This window comes from Electrophorus electricus, chromosome 4, assembly GCF_013358815.1.
Source record: "Electrophorus electricus isolate fEleEle1 chromosome 4, fEleEle1.pri, whole genome shotgun sequence".
Classification (NCBI taxonomy): domain Eukaryota; kingdom Metazoa; phylum Chordata; class Actinopteri; order Gymnotiformes; family Gymnotidae; genus Electrophorus; species Electrophorus electricus.
In genome coordinates, this window is record NC_049538.1 from 13575970 (window position 1) to 13589387 (window position 13418).

The following is a 13418-nucleotide window of genomic DNA, read 5'->3' on the forward strand; positions in this document are numbered from 1 at the left end:
TATTTTTATTAATCATTTGTTTTAATTCAGGTTTTAATCACTTTAATTTTTCAGATTTCTTAAAATTAACTTTAGTTCATTTTAACTTTCTTTTAATAAATTGTATTTAGAATATTTTATTTTTATTTTTTGGCAAGGACCTCCGAGGTGATCGGTCTCGCGATGTAATAAGCTTTCTTATTCTTCTATATCTTATTTGAAGCAGTTTGAATTGCCGCTGTGCATTAAAAGTGCTATACAAAAACAACTTGCCTTGCTTTCATATTGAAAAAACTACTGTACAAGGACCATATATTCAAAACCATTTCTATATATAAAAATCAAACACCACCCAGTACATAAGAAACCATAATCTAATCATGACAACCACACATTCAAAAAACAAAAAACAAAAGCAGAGCTGACTCACTAGGGTTAGGGGTATAACAAGACATACAGGTGTTGCATCGACTCGAGGAACGATACATGCATGGAATCTAACAAAAACACTTTTCTTAAATTTATTCTGTATTTGTGCTAGATTATTTTCCACAGTATTTACTTGGCAGTGGGGGACGGTGCTCCCTCTGAGACATGTGAAACCAGGGTAGTGTCAGAGAGAGTGCAGTGTTCCACCCAAGCTTCTTAGCTAGCTTCTCCACTCAGAAGCCATGAACAATACGTCCTACCAAGTGGGGAAAATAAAGTATAAAGTAATGAAGATGTAAGTGTCAAATCACAGTACAATATTGCTCTGTGCAGTGTGTCATGAATGGAAACCAAACAAGCCTACAGTGAGGGTGGCCCCTCCCGCTGCTGTGGACTACAGGTGCTGCACCAGAACCAGGCTGGCGTGAGACAAGACTCGGACAGTGTTCCTGTCCATGTTTTGAATACAATGTTTTAACAAAGTGAAAAACATGGGACCCTAAGGTACATTCATCCCCACATTTTTTATTTGCTGTATTAAAAATATATCAAGTTATGACATATGTCATATCAAATTGTGTTTTAAATTTTGTGAAACATTACAATCCTAAACAAGCTCCATCTATTGGCTTATACACCATTACATCTCCTATTATTATTATAGGAGAATGTGAAATGAATGGCCACTTTTAGCACTTAAAAACTACATAACAAGCAATATTGCTGTACATGCTCTATTAATTTGCCAACTCAAACTAATAAAAAAAAAAAAATTACAAAGAAACACACACACAGAGGTGCTTGAAAGTTTGAGAACCTGTTAGAAGTTTCTATATTTCTGCATAAACCTGACCTAAAACTTCATCAGATTGTCATACAAGTCCTAAAATTAGATAAAGAGAACCAATGATAAATGAGAATCAAACTATTTTAGAACATTTGACTCATTTATTTATTGAGGAAAATGATCCAATATTACATATCTGTGAGTGGCAAAAGTATGTGAACCTTTGCTTTCAGTATCTGGTGTGAACCCTTTGTGTAGCAGTAACTGCAGCTAAACGTTTCCGGTAATTGTTGATTAGTCTTGCACATCGACCTGGAGGAATTTTAGCCCATTCCAACGTACTCTCACGCTCTTGCTCTAATATTATTTTTATATATATATATATATATATATATATATATATATATATATATATATATATATATATATATATATATAAAATGTTTAGCTCATTGTACACCATCTATATCAGCATGATGTAGCATGATGAATGACAATGTCTGGTGTTCTGAGTGTTTGACAGCTTTGTTTGTTTAGCAATAAAGAAAAATGACAATAACAAAAACAATAATTTTCAGAAAGTGTAAATATTCCTCTTTGCCTTACAGAGCCAGCTTAGTCAATGGATGCCCAATGACCATGTAATGTGTGGGAGAAAAAGAAATATGCACATCCTACATTGAACATTAGATGATCAGAACATTGTGAACACTGCGGAAAGACAGAGCTGCACATGTGACCAACACTTGTGATGAGGAATATCGGGTCTGGCTCTGAAGTGTGACAATTTAGGCCCATTTCCAATTTCAAAACATTTCAAAACCGCCCACAAAAAAAAAAAAACAACAACAAAAAAAAAAAAACGTCCACTCGGCTCACTGCCTTTCAGCAGTAAGTGACAAACACCACCTGGACCTTCGGAGAATGAGGTTAAGCATTTGGCTTATGGCTAGCTTACATATCTGTCTTCCAGGAAAGTGGAACACACACACAGAAAGCACTACAAACATCCATCCGAAGCAGGTGCACATGGGCGGAGAACGTGTGCAACCCGAAGGAAGAACACAGGCTTCTATTCTTTCAAGCATTTGAACGGAACAGAATGTTAATTTCTAATCTCAGTGGTTACCTCCACTTAAACTGTATACTGACTATTTGTACTGGAGGTAAAAGCACAAACAGGAGGGAGACAAAGAGCGACATCTTTTTACTGGGTTTTACTCGCAGGACGAAGATTTGCCACCGTGCCCTTGCTCGGGAGCTGGCATTGGGTTTGGGGTCTCTCTGCTGGACTGTGTCTGGAAGCGTGTTCTTTTGTGTGGTCAGGGAAAAAACAAAAAACAAAAACACCCCTGCTGGCATTAAGTGAACAAGGAGTAGGCAAGTAAACAAGCAGTGATGTCATGTCAGGTATAAACAAACATCGCTATGGTACTCCAAAGCATTGTAAACAATTTCAAAACAAACAAAAACAAATACCACAAACAACAAGCCACAGCACCCCCCACCCCCAAATACTTCACACACAAGAATATATAAGTCAGCTACACATTATCGAATTCCGCACAAATATCATCGAATATACGTCTGCAGTTTCTACAGGTGAAGACTGGTGTGGACCAGGAGCCTGACCAACTCATGTAGATGTCCTAGTGTAAGGGCATCAGAAGGACTGTGGAATGTGAGATTTGCATCGCTGATTCTGAAACAGAAATGGAAGCACTACAAATACCTACAGAATGATTACTGGGCCTAATGAAAAGAGCCTGGAAATAATCAAACTATATTGTAATAATGGGTATTCTATTGGTTTTATTCATGTGCACTTTAGCCAAAGAGCAAGAGAGAGAAGACTGTGTGTGTAAAAAACGCAATGAATGACTTTGCAATATGGACTTTGCTCTGAACTGATTAGCCTACTTTTTGCCTCCTCAGACATGGGCACAAATGGGGGGAAAGAAAACATACAAGGCAAACACAGAACACGTTAGGACACACAAGTATGGAACCACAGAAGTATGCATGAAGAGCAATGCAGAAAGAACAGAGCCCACAACATAAGCACTGGCAGAGGGAGAGAGGGAGGGAGTGAGTGAACGAGTGAATGTGTCCTTTTTCTTTGTGCTCTTACACAGTACCTGTCCAGCCTGAACCACCACAAAGGTGCAAAGGGAACACTATGTCTGATATGTAGAGATTAAAACAGCAAAATGCCAAATAAGAACGTCTACACACACACACACACACACACACACACACACACACACACACACACACACACACACACACACACACACACACACACACACACACACACACACACAAAACCCTCTGACTGACATCTTCACCCTATATTTTTACCCCCACACCAACCTGTTCTACTTGTGGGCACACACAGACACAAAGAAACACACACATGTAATAGCAGTGTGTCAAAAGCCAGTACAAAAATGTACTGAATATAAAAATATAAAATATAAAATATACAAAAATATAAAATGTAGCTGATTAATCAATTCAGATCAATTCAAATGTAGATGGTTAATCAACAAACACCTGTCCAGTACAACTTGAGTCAGGCCTGTACCAGCTGGAAACACTAACTGACTGTTTTCGTCACCCGGTTTCTACCATGACAGCTAACATATCAAAATCCTGTCAGGAAACACCAAGTTGTATACAATAAATTAGTCTGGCTTTGGCTTTTTCCTTTTCTCCCTGTAGCCCATTATTAAGAGGTGTGGAAATAGGATTATGTCAGAGGGGAGTATCAGATTCCAGAAGGTTCCCAGCCAGCTGCTGTGCTTGTGGTGAGGCCATCAAAGCCTTGTGGTGTTTCAGTGCAGCCATGGGCAAAACAGCTGTGCTAATTTGTTTACCAATGTTTATTTCTTTCCATTTCACTTGATCTTCACAACAGTTTACGTGGTTTACGACGTAGTCGTGGAAACCTGTGCCACCTCTACTCTCGTCATCCTGAGCCTTCACACAGACAGACAGACACACCTGTAGGCCTCGCACATGTCAGAGCTATAGACCGCTACAAACCTGAAGAACGTGATCGCCGGCGGACGCCTTCCATCTCGGGCAGGTCTGTTCACAGTGGCGACGGCCCGGCATGCCAACAAGGCGCTGAGCGACCACATGCTGCGATTAAGCACTCGCAGCTTCTCGAGGAAGCTAGAGACGCGGAACGTAGTTGATTCACGCATGAGGGCTTGTGCCTGCACAAACTTTTTCAAGTTTGGCACACCACAAAATCATCTCTTCAGGCTACTTGTTGACACACAGCCACAGGAAATAAGGCAAGGCGAGTGAACTTGGTAAAACAAGGGAGGGGAAAACTTACTACTGCTGAAGGTATTCATTTATCCTGGAGTTAAAAGCACACCCCACCCAGAGAGAGAGAGAGAGAGAGAGAGGGGGGGGGGGGAATAGAACATACTGCAATGATGTAAGGTTCAAACATAACAAGCCTTTGGTGGGTTATAAACCAAGCCAAAATCTTACTGCCACAACACCCCTGCCAGTCAGTCCACTCTCACAGAAAGTCTGAGAGCCAGCGCGTGTAATGGGACACCTCCAACACGTACGCAGACACGAGTCGAGCCGACTAGTCCAGTGTAACGTGTTGCCGAACATGCCTGGCTCCACTTCAGTTTTTTATACGACTTCAATATTCCACCAAGAACCGTACCGGAATGCTGCGGCCCACCCGACACCATGTGGCGCTCCCACTCCCCCGTACGCAGCCAGACACTCAGGGGAGCTTTGCCCACCCCCCCATCTTAATCAAACATTAAAAACTGACATTAATAAAATATTTAAAAAGCCCAGGTGTCAGGAGTAGTGGGAGCGTGCAAAGCCTGAGATGAGGGAGGACCCCCTCTGACTGAATCTCCTGGTGGGAACGAGGCAGCAGCTTTAAGTCCAACTGTGCGCAGGGACAGGCGCCTTACTGCCCTGTAGCATTCACCGATATACAGCTGCAGGCGAAGATGCAGACGCTGCTGATGAACAGGCAACAAGGTGGCCATGGAAACACTACTATACAGTCAGTTACAGGAGGTTATTTGCGTCGACTCCCCAAGATTGAACTATGGCAGCAGATTCTGGACTTTTTTTCAGACTCAAACACAAATTTGAAAATTCTAATTAATATATGTGAGGGTGTACTATTTAAGAGATGATTCAAATGCAATATGGAGGCATCGACAATAGCAGCCGTTGCTAGCGACATCTTAATACTCGCCAACCGGGCAGAGGATACCCATGACAACACCGATTTCCTGTTGTCAAGCGTAGAAGTGATCATTGACAGGCCATAAGTGCTTGTAGCTGTTTAAATTTGCACACCTGTTTCAAGTCTCTGAGCAAATCTTACTATTTCTGCCATGTGGGTTAGGATGGGAGAGAAAGTTATCATCCAACCGCTCTTGCTCAATCATTGGCTATGGTGCCGAATTACCAGTACCACCAAAGTTTGAAATCTTGGGGAGCTTTGGGATATGGCCACACTGAGGTGCTAAGCACTGAGGTGCTAGCCCCCCCCCCCCAAAAGAGTGAAATGCACAGGACCATCAAGGCCTGTTTCAGCCCTGTTTAATCCAGCAGCTCTTTAGGGCGGTTCGAGAGATCAGCCCTTCTGAAACACACGAGGTCTGTGCAACACTGGCAAGCCGTATAATTACCCGTCAGAATGATGGCCGTCTATGTGGCAACAGATAAGAGGGAGTGTGTGTGTGTGAGAGAGTGAGAGAGAGAGACTTGACTCTCTGGACCAGGCCTGTCAGACGCTGCTGTTGGCTACTGTGTGTAATGGGGAGAGCTGCACCAGGCTTTGGAATCCTCAAGACAACAGCAGACACTAACGAATGAGCTAAGCGTTCAGAAATAGCACTGAAACCCCCCCCCACCTCACATCACCGCACCCACACCATCCACCTCCCCCCACTAAACACCCCACTGCCCCAACATGCTGTGCGATGGCACATCCATTTACACACAGCAGCTGAGCTCACAGGAGGCACGGCCTGAATGTGATCGAGTGCCTGCCTGCCTCTCTGTGTGTGTGTGTGTGTGGCCTTCTTTTTCTGTACAAAGGACACCGCAATGTGGAAAGGGGAGAGGTGGAGCGCTCGACTCGCTCCGAAAGCTCCTTTACCTCCAGGTCAGATCAGGTTCAGTGTTACTGGATGCTGTGGGAAATGATTTTGGGTGTTGGCTACTGAGAATGTGTGGGGCCACTGACACCCACACACAGTCACAGAAGCAAACAGAGATGGGAAGGTTCCTGCCATTCAGAGAAAAAGAACCTGCATTAATATCACGAACAGCTCTGGACAGATGCCAGCAGCCTATACCCCCACCTCCTGGGTTCCCTTTTCACATCAACTCATACCTATATTTTCAATAATAACAATAATTATGCTGAGACACTAGTATTATTATTATTATTATTTCAACTTTTTTTGTTTAATTTATTTATACATGTACTTTTAAAAGTATTGAGAGTAAACTGACAGCTCTAAAACAGCTCTGAGGACACATATCTCTTTAGATTTCACAGTGAAAAAAGACTTTGTAAATATATTTGCAGCAACCATGAATAAGCTTAAAGGACCTATTTGTAATATTGATACCATGCATTTAATATGGCAAGTGCAGTCCAAATTCAAAATATTGGAAAGTTGTCTACCCCTGCTCCCACAAACCCCAAAAGATTATCTGGGTTGCCAGGTCGAGGACACCGAATCTAATCCAACGAGTGCAAGCTTAAACTAGGACAGTGGCAAGCACCAACAAGTCATGCTCTGTAAGTCGAGGAGCTAAATGTATGTGTGTGCAGTGTTTTAATTGTTTTCAATTTATAAAGCAGTTTGTGGATTTTTATAAATTAATGTGATAAAGTCAATGTTGGCTAAATGCATGGCTGACTACGTATGGCAGCCATAGATAAGCCTGTTATCCCAATAACAAAAGCCTACTGCTCCAAAAATGCACACTCTGAAGTTGGTGTATATGGAGTATATGGTTTCTATGACATAAGACAGATAGCTAAACAGCTAGTAGCTAGGGATAGGCATGTGCAACATTACTTGATTTAGACAAAAAAAATCTTAAATAAACTGAGTCAATTTAGAGTCAAATGTGATTTCTCTAATATATTTCAGTCACACTGGCAGTTGCAACTAATAAACAGCTGTGGCCTGTCCACTCTTCCAGTGTGACAGTTAGCAGTAAACATTAGCATGTGTTAACATTATGTTGATAGTCGGGATCACTTCACCAGCTATGTCTCAAACATGGGCTGCCTTGATATCCCAGCAGGCACACAGGACACAGAGTTTGAATGCGAGTACTCGAACACTTTTATTGCTTAAAACTGCCCATCTCTAATAGTAGGTTTGAACCTTAGCTGAAGTTCTGTGCTTACTTGCTCAGGGGAAAATTAGCTGGCCAGCTAGCTAGCCATATCGGCATCCATCTTAAAAGTCCTTCTGGGCTTTAAGCCATCGCCATTTTTCAAATGCACTGCTGCATTTTACTACGTCTCTAGTCATGGAGCTTTTTAGAAGGATGCCAAGGCTTGTAGGAAGGGCAGCATCTAATGTTCACCCTGTTGATCCAGTTCATTTACTTGCTTCTATAGCTACAGCACGGGGTGCTTGATGAGTAGCAACCCTGGTGTTGAAATGGTATTGTGAAATGGGCAGTGGGCGGGATCACAAAACACAAACTTTCTGTTCTGGAATGGAAATTACAAAGGAGAAAATACCGGCTGTGGCACTGTTGTTGGAGAAGCCTGCAATTCAACGTGTTCAACATGTTTTCTTAATCTCTCACGACACATCAAGGAAATTTTATAATTTCTTACAATAACTATATTACATATTGTTCCTTTAACTAGCCTGCCATAAATCCCTTTTCCTGGTACAATGGATGCAAACGCAGGTGGCATCACAATGGGCAAAAGTGCTCAAGTTAAGATCCTGATAAGGCCCGTCATGTGAGGCATGGTTTCCGGCCTGTTTCCAGAACATTCCTGGTTAATGATCAGCTACAGAAACTTTCTCGGTCTGCCATATAAGCCACAGAGCGTGTCTTGAGCACTTGGTCAAAGCGAGACCTATCTGGCAAAGTTCTGAGAAGGTTTTGGCAAGCTACCCGATTTATACATAGGGAAACAAAGGTAAAGGCAACATGCTCCCCTTCCCAAGACAAAAACCTCTTGTTTAGTTTTAAGTACCTATATTGGTGAGGCACTTCAACCAATCACTTCAACATGTTTTTTAGTTTATAAACACCCCTTTTAATAGCCATATGGACAAATCCACTGCATATGACTTACATCGTAAATTGTGGTGTGCCCTGAGGCTTCTTCATGGAAAGTGTTTACAAAAGGTCCCACGATAATAGTGTTTGCAGATGTCCCGCGCTAAAACCGGTGTTTACAGAGGTTCTGTGCAAGAGCTGCTGACAATCAGGTCAATGAGAGGAATCGCTGGAAACAATGCTACCCTTGCAAGCCCTGTTTCGGAAATTCTAGAAATTCGGTGCCAATCCTGATCAAATACACCTGCAGCTGTTATTCAGGAATGGCCTGATTAACTGGAGAACATGCTGACCCACTGGGACGTGATCAAGGCTACAGTGTTCAGTGCAGCAGAGTTCCAGAAACAGGGCTGAGCAGGCCCAATGCAGGGTGTCACAGGGTCGGATCTCACCCATCTTTGTTCAGTTCAGAGTTATTGTCTCAAGGAGAGAACCAAGTCACAGTAGTCGTCATATTTACATTCACATTATGCAAGAATAAAACCATATAAAAAAAAATACAGAACAGATTCTAAAACAAGACCATATGTTCACTTGTCCCACTTGTTCGACAGCATATTTGCATAGGGGATAGAGTCTTCAAATCTGGTACAATGCATCTTTGGGAGTCTGTAGTGACAGCTTGATGGAAGAAGTGGAAACGTTTCATTCAGAGGGTGATCTAATACATACATTCATTCAGTCTTGTTGTGCTTCTGAAATATGCTTAGTGGCTCCCCATAATCTGACTGCTAGCCTTTACACTACCATCTCTATAGTTTTATCAATAGTAGGCTTTAGGACTTAATCCTCACACCACTGCACAAACTCCTCCACCATCAGACCATGGCTGTTCTTGTTGTCTTGAAAACGAGACGATCAAGTCCTCTGCATAGATTAAATTATACTTGTCCTCATACCACTAGTCCTTTTGCGTACAAAACAAAAGGGGGGGGGGGGGTTAGGGCACGAAACACAACATTGTGGAGAACCAGTAAAAGAAAAAAAAGCATGTCAGAGAATGAGTGATTTAACGTGACTCTCTGGGTCCTATTTATCCAAAAAGAAAAATCAATAATCCACCCTACCAAGGTAAAGTCCACTAAGTAATTATCCACCAACCTTTCTGCCAATAGATGTGGCTGAATGGTATTAAAAGCTGATGAAACATCAATAACTGGCACTTTTAACATTTGTCCCCCTTTCAGAATATAAAAATGGTTGCTGAAGTTGCTGAAGCATCTTCCACCCACTTTTATTTATTTATTTATTTATTTTGCCATGTAAGCAAACTGCAGTGGGTCTAACCATTTCTCAGTCTTTGCTGCTCTCCCCCTCCTCAAATGTTTCATCACTAAAAGACGTCAAGGCAAACTGGGTCTGCAATCACCAGGACTTGCGGACCCGCTCACCTCCGCCAGTGGGATCACTGTGGAATGCTTCCACAGACTAGGCACTCGCTGTAGAGCAATAGATTGCTTAAAATATAACAACAGATTTTACTCAGCTCCTTCGTTCTGCAGTGTAATAATTTATCCCTTACTTTAAGCCAGGTCTGGTCGCCTCTGCATGAAGGAGCACTGCATGATGGAGCAATCTGTTGGAGCACCCTCTCTACACGAATTACACCAACACACAACTACTGTCTCTTTTAAAAAGCCCGCAGTAAGCTTGGTAATGGAGCCATAGCTAATTTCCTGTAGATATGCAGAATACTGTGGATGACCACAACAGATAGCAGACTTGCTGATCCAAAGCCACACTTTGCAGTTTTAAAAACTAGGTCGGTGTAGACTGGACGGCTTTCTGAGTTGAGAAGGATCAAATGGCTTTTTCACACTACCGAGCTGTAAAACACAACAATCCAAAGCACCTCTTCAGCCAATGTTTTGTCAGCAAACCAGTAAGAGCTGGCACATAATGGGCTAATCTAAACTGGGCAACAGGCATCTGGTGTGTGTGTGGGCCCCTTCCCTGTGGCTTATGAGAAGCATTTACACGACATAAAAACAACTATTACCACAAGCAGCTCTCAGCTATGCAGGAGGGATCATAGGCAGTCACATGACTGCAGATTAAAAAGAAAGAGTGGGTGGGGTGTTGTCCCGTAGGAGACAAAGCTGTAAAACTGGGAAGCGGCAGTGGATGCGCGATCAACCGAAGCCCTTTATTTCAGAGCTGAATGCTGGTACCTGGTCGAGAATGCCTGAGGGAATATCACGGAGCTCCCTCCGGTTGGCCAACCAGGATGGAGGTTGGCGAGTGCTGGGGAATGAGACTCAAAAGCTGGATTTGAGGTGCTCATCCGTGCAAACCCCCGCAGAGACTGGGTTGGTGAGGGGGTGGGGTGGGGGTGTGGCATGTCCACAACCAGGGAAGCCGGACGCGGACAAAAGAAGCACACAGCAATTACGTTGCTGTGCAGTATGACTGCAACATATTAAAAGAACATGTCTGAGCATTGATGGGACATGGCTATGTTTTTGTTTTTATTTGAACTAGTGAACTTTGAACATTATTTGAAGTTACGTTTGTTCAATCTTGTGCAAGCTTTAATTCACCAAACCATTTAGTGAACACTCATTTGGAATGTCCGAGAATGGGCAGAATGCTCATAGCACACAATAAAACGGTTTGTGATTTGATAGAGGTCTCATTTGCATAATACAGGCTTCTGCAATGTCAGTATTGCGGATTGCCCCATTTTTCAGAGTACTGAGCAGCCCTCCAAGCTAATGAACAGGAACATAAACAATGAAACCTGTCTTGTGCTACTTATGGAGAACACGTTCAACATCTGAAGGCCTTCACCCTCCGTTTCCTTTTTTTAATGACACAAGGGCTTTGATGGCAACATGAGGGTACCGAAAGGAAAGCAGAGTGACAGAGAGATAGAGCCAAACGGAAAGAGACACAGAAAGAGAGAGACAGGTGGAGACAGAGAGAGACAGGAGCCAGCAGGCACTTTCTTTGCAGTGTCTTGTCAAACTCGTAAAGGAGGGTGAGGAAGGGAAAAATTAATGCTGAGGGCATATCAGAGGCTTCAATTGGTTAGAAATAGCAGTCACAACAACCTTTTTTCCCCCGTTAAACCAGGTAGACACACTCTAGAACACAAACCTGTCAACCTGACACAGCCAGACATGAAATACTTCGAAAATGACTAGTGTCACAGTGATAAAATGTGGGACAATTACCTGGGACTGACTGAGACTTAACTCCTCATGCTAATGAAACAAAAGCACATCAGGTGTAAAACTTTTGTAAACTGGTCGATTTCTTTGTGAATAGACTTCTCAAGACCTGAGTATATAATTGCACACACAGCATATTGACAACTCCAAGTATCCCAAACAGAACAAAATGACTACCTAAAACTCCTGTGTGTTTAGCACTGAAAAATCACAACTGTTGAAGCCTGACCTGAAGCATCCTGAAGCCAATATTAAGCAAACTGATTCTTTTAATCCGCATGCGTTTCTCTCACTCTCGGAGGTTGTCACAGACGTTCCTGAAGCTCCTCCAACCAGCCGGTCTCTCAGGGATGATGGCGCACTGACTCAGTTGATCTGAGGGCAGTTGGAAGAGGCAGGAGGCTGGTGATTAAACTCAGCTCCAGGCCAGCATGCCAGTCGGTGGCAAACTCCACTCCTCTGCTCCACCGGTTGACTCAGCATGACGTTACGGGCCTTAACAGAACCAGTCACTCTTACACTGTTTTAAGTGACAAAGCGGCATGCTGCATTTCCCTGTAGTTGCCCTTCAGCGAACTGTAACCGTAGTAACTTGGACCTGAGCGACTGTAGCTAAGGATTTCCTTGGCGGCGTCAGGATTAAGGGAGATGATCTCGAAGCCTTCAGCATAGGGAGACTGGGGGGAGGGGCCTTAGGTTTACACAGATTGACTTCCGCACATACCAGGGTGCTGTCCACTTCTAAAACCAGGCAGTAAATTCATACAGCATTCAGTCACCCAGTGCATGTTTAATATTTTTCCCTATCCCAGCTGCTAGAATGTTGTAACAGTTATTGAGAAACTCTACCATAAAGGACAAGTTTGTTGAGACCAACAAATGCAGCACAAACATGAGACCCCTGGTAAATCTAAGGTGTCTATTCCCTCTGGTCCTCTCCTTCAGAACAGGTAACAAAAGGCATTTTCAAAAGCATTTTGATCTCAGGGAGAAAAGATCAAGGCCCTCGTATGGCGAACTAGTGGTACCAGCTAGATGAGATGAGCTCAACCCACGTCAGAGCACCTATTGTTAAGCTGTGACAGCGGCATTAAAACATCTCAAAGCTGTTGACATGAACACCGTTAACAAATGCTTAGGCGACACAGCATGAGGAAAGCTGTCCAGCAGCAGTGCATGTAATGTGCTAAATGAAACTTACCATGTCTCCAAGGGTCCTTGGGCTCAACAGATCCAGAGACAATGTCCTCATCTGAAGGAAATGTGACTCTCTTGCCACCGTGCTTAAGCCCAGCTTCCTCTAGGACTGAAGACGGAGAAAGAACCTCCACACGTGTAAAAACTGGAGGGCATACTATCCCTCCATGGCTCTGAAGGGTCGTACGAGTCCCTTCCCAACTTAGGATCTGTCGTTAAGGAGTTTGCACTGGTAGAACCAGAGGCACTTTCCTCGCTTGAAATGGCCAGGCGCGACTCCACCGGCTCAGATTCCAAAACTCCACTTTTCGTCCAGACTTAAATCCACACCGATATCCATGTCCCCGTCGTCGGCTACGTTCCCGACGGAAAAACTGAGAAATCTGCGAATCCGATGCGACCTCTGCTAGTTTGCTGCTTCTGGACGTCGTTGGAAGCGCAGTCAGTGTGCGCGCAGACCTTCGCAGGTCCAGTCGGGATGCCATGTTTATTCTTACTAAGCAGTTCTTTTTTATTTC

General features: G+C 43.3%; 1 protein-coding gene across 1 annotated transcript in view; it reads right to left on the minus strand.

The window, feature by feature from the left end:
* Positions 1 to 13100, minus strand: part of ppp1r37 (protein phosphatase 1, regulatory subunit 37) — a gene marked incomplete at its 5' end in the record, with an annotated part of 31121 nt that extends 18021 nt beyond the window's left edge. Inside the window, one exon of the mRNA XM_035525429.1 lies at positions 12905 to 13100. Within this exon, the coding sequence (XP_035381322.1) occupies positions 12905 to 13100 (196 nt within the window). The remainder of the gene's footprint in view (positions 1 to 12904) is intronic.
* Between the last annotated feature and the right edge of the window lie 318 nt (positions 13101 to 13418).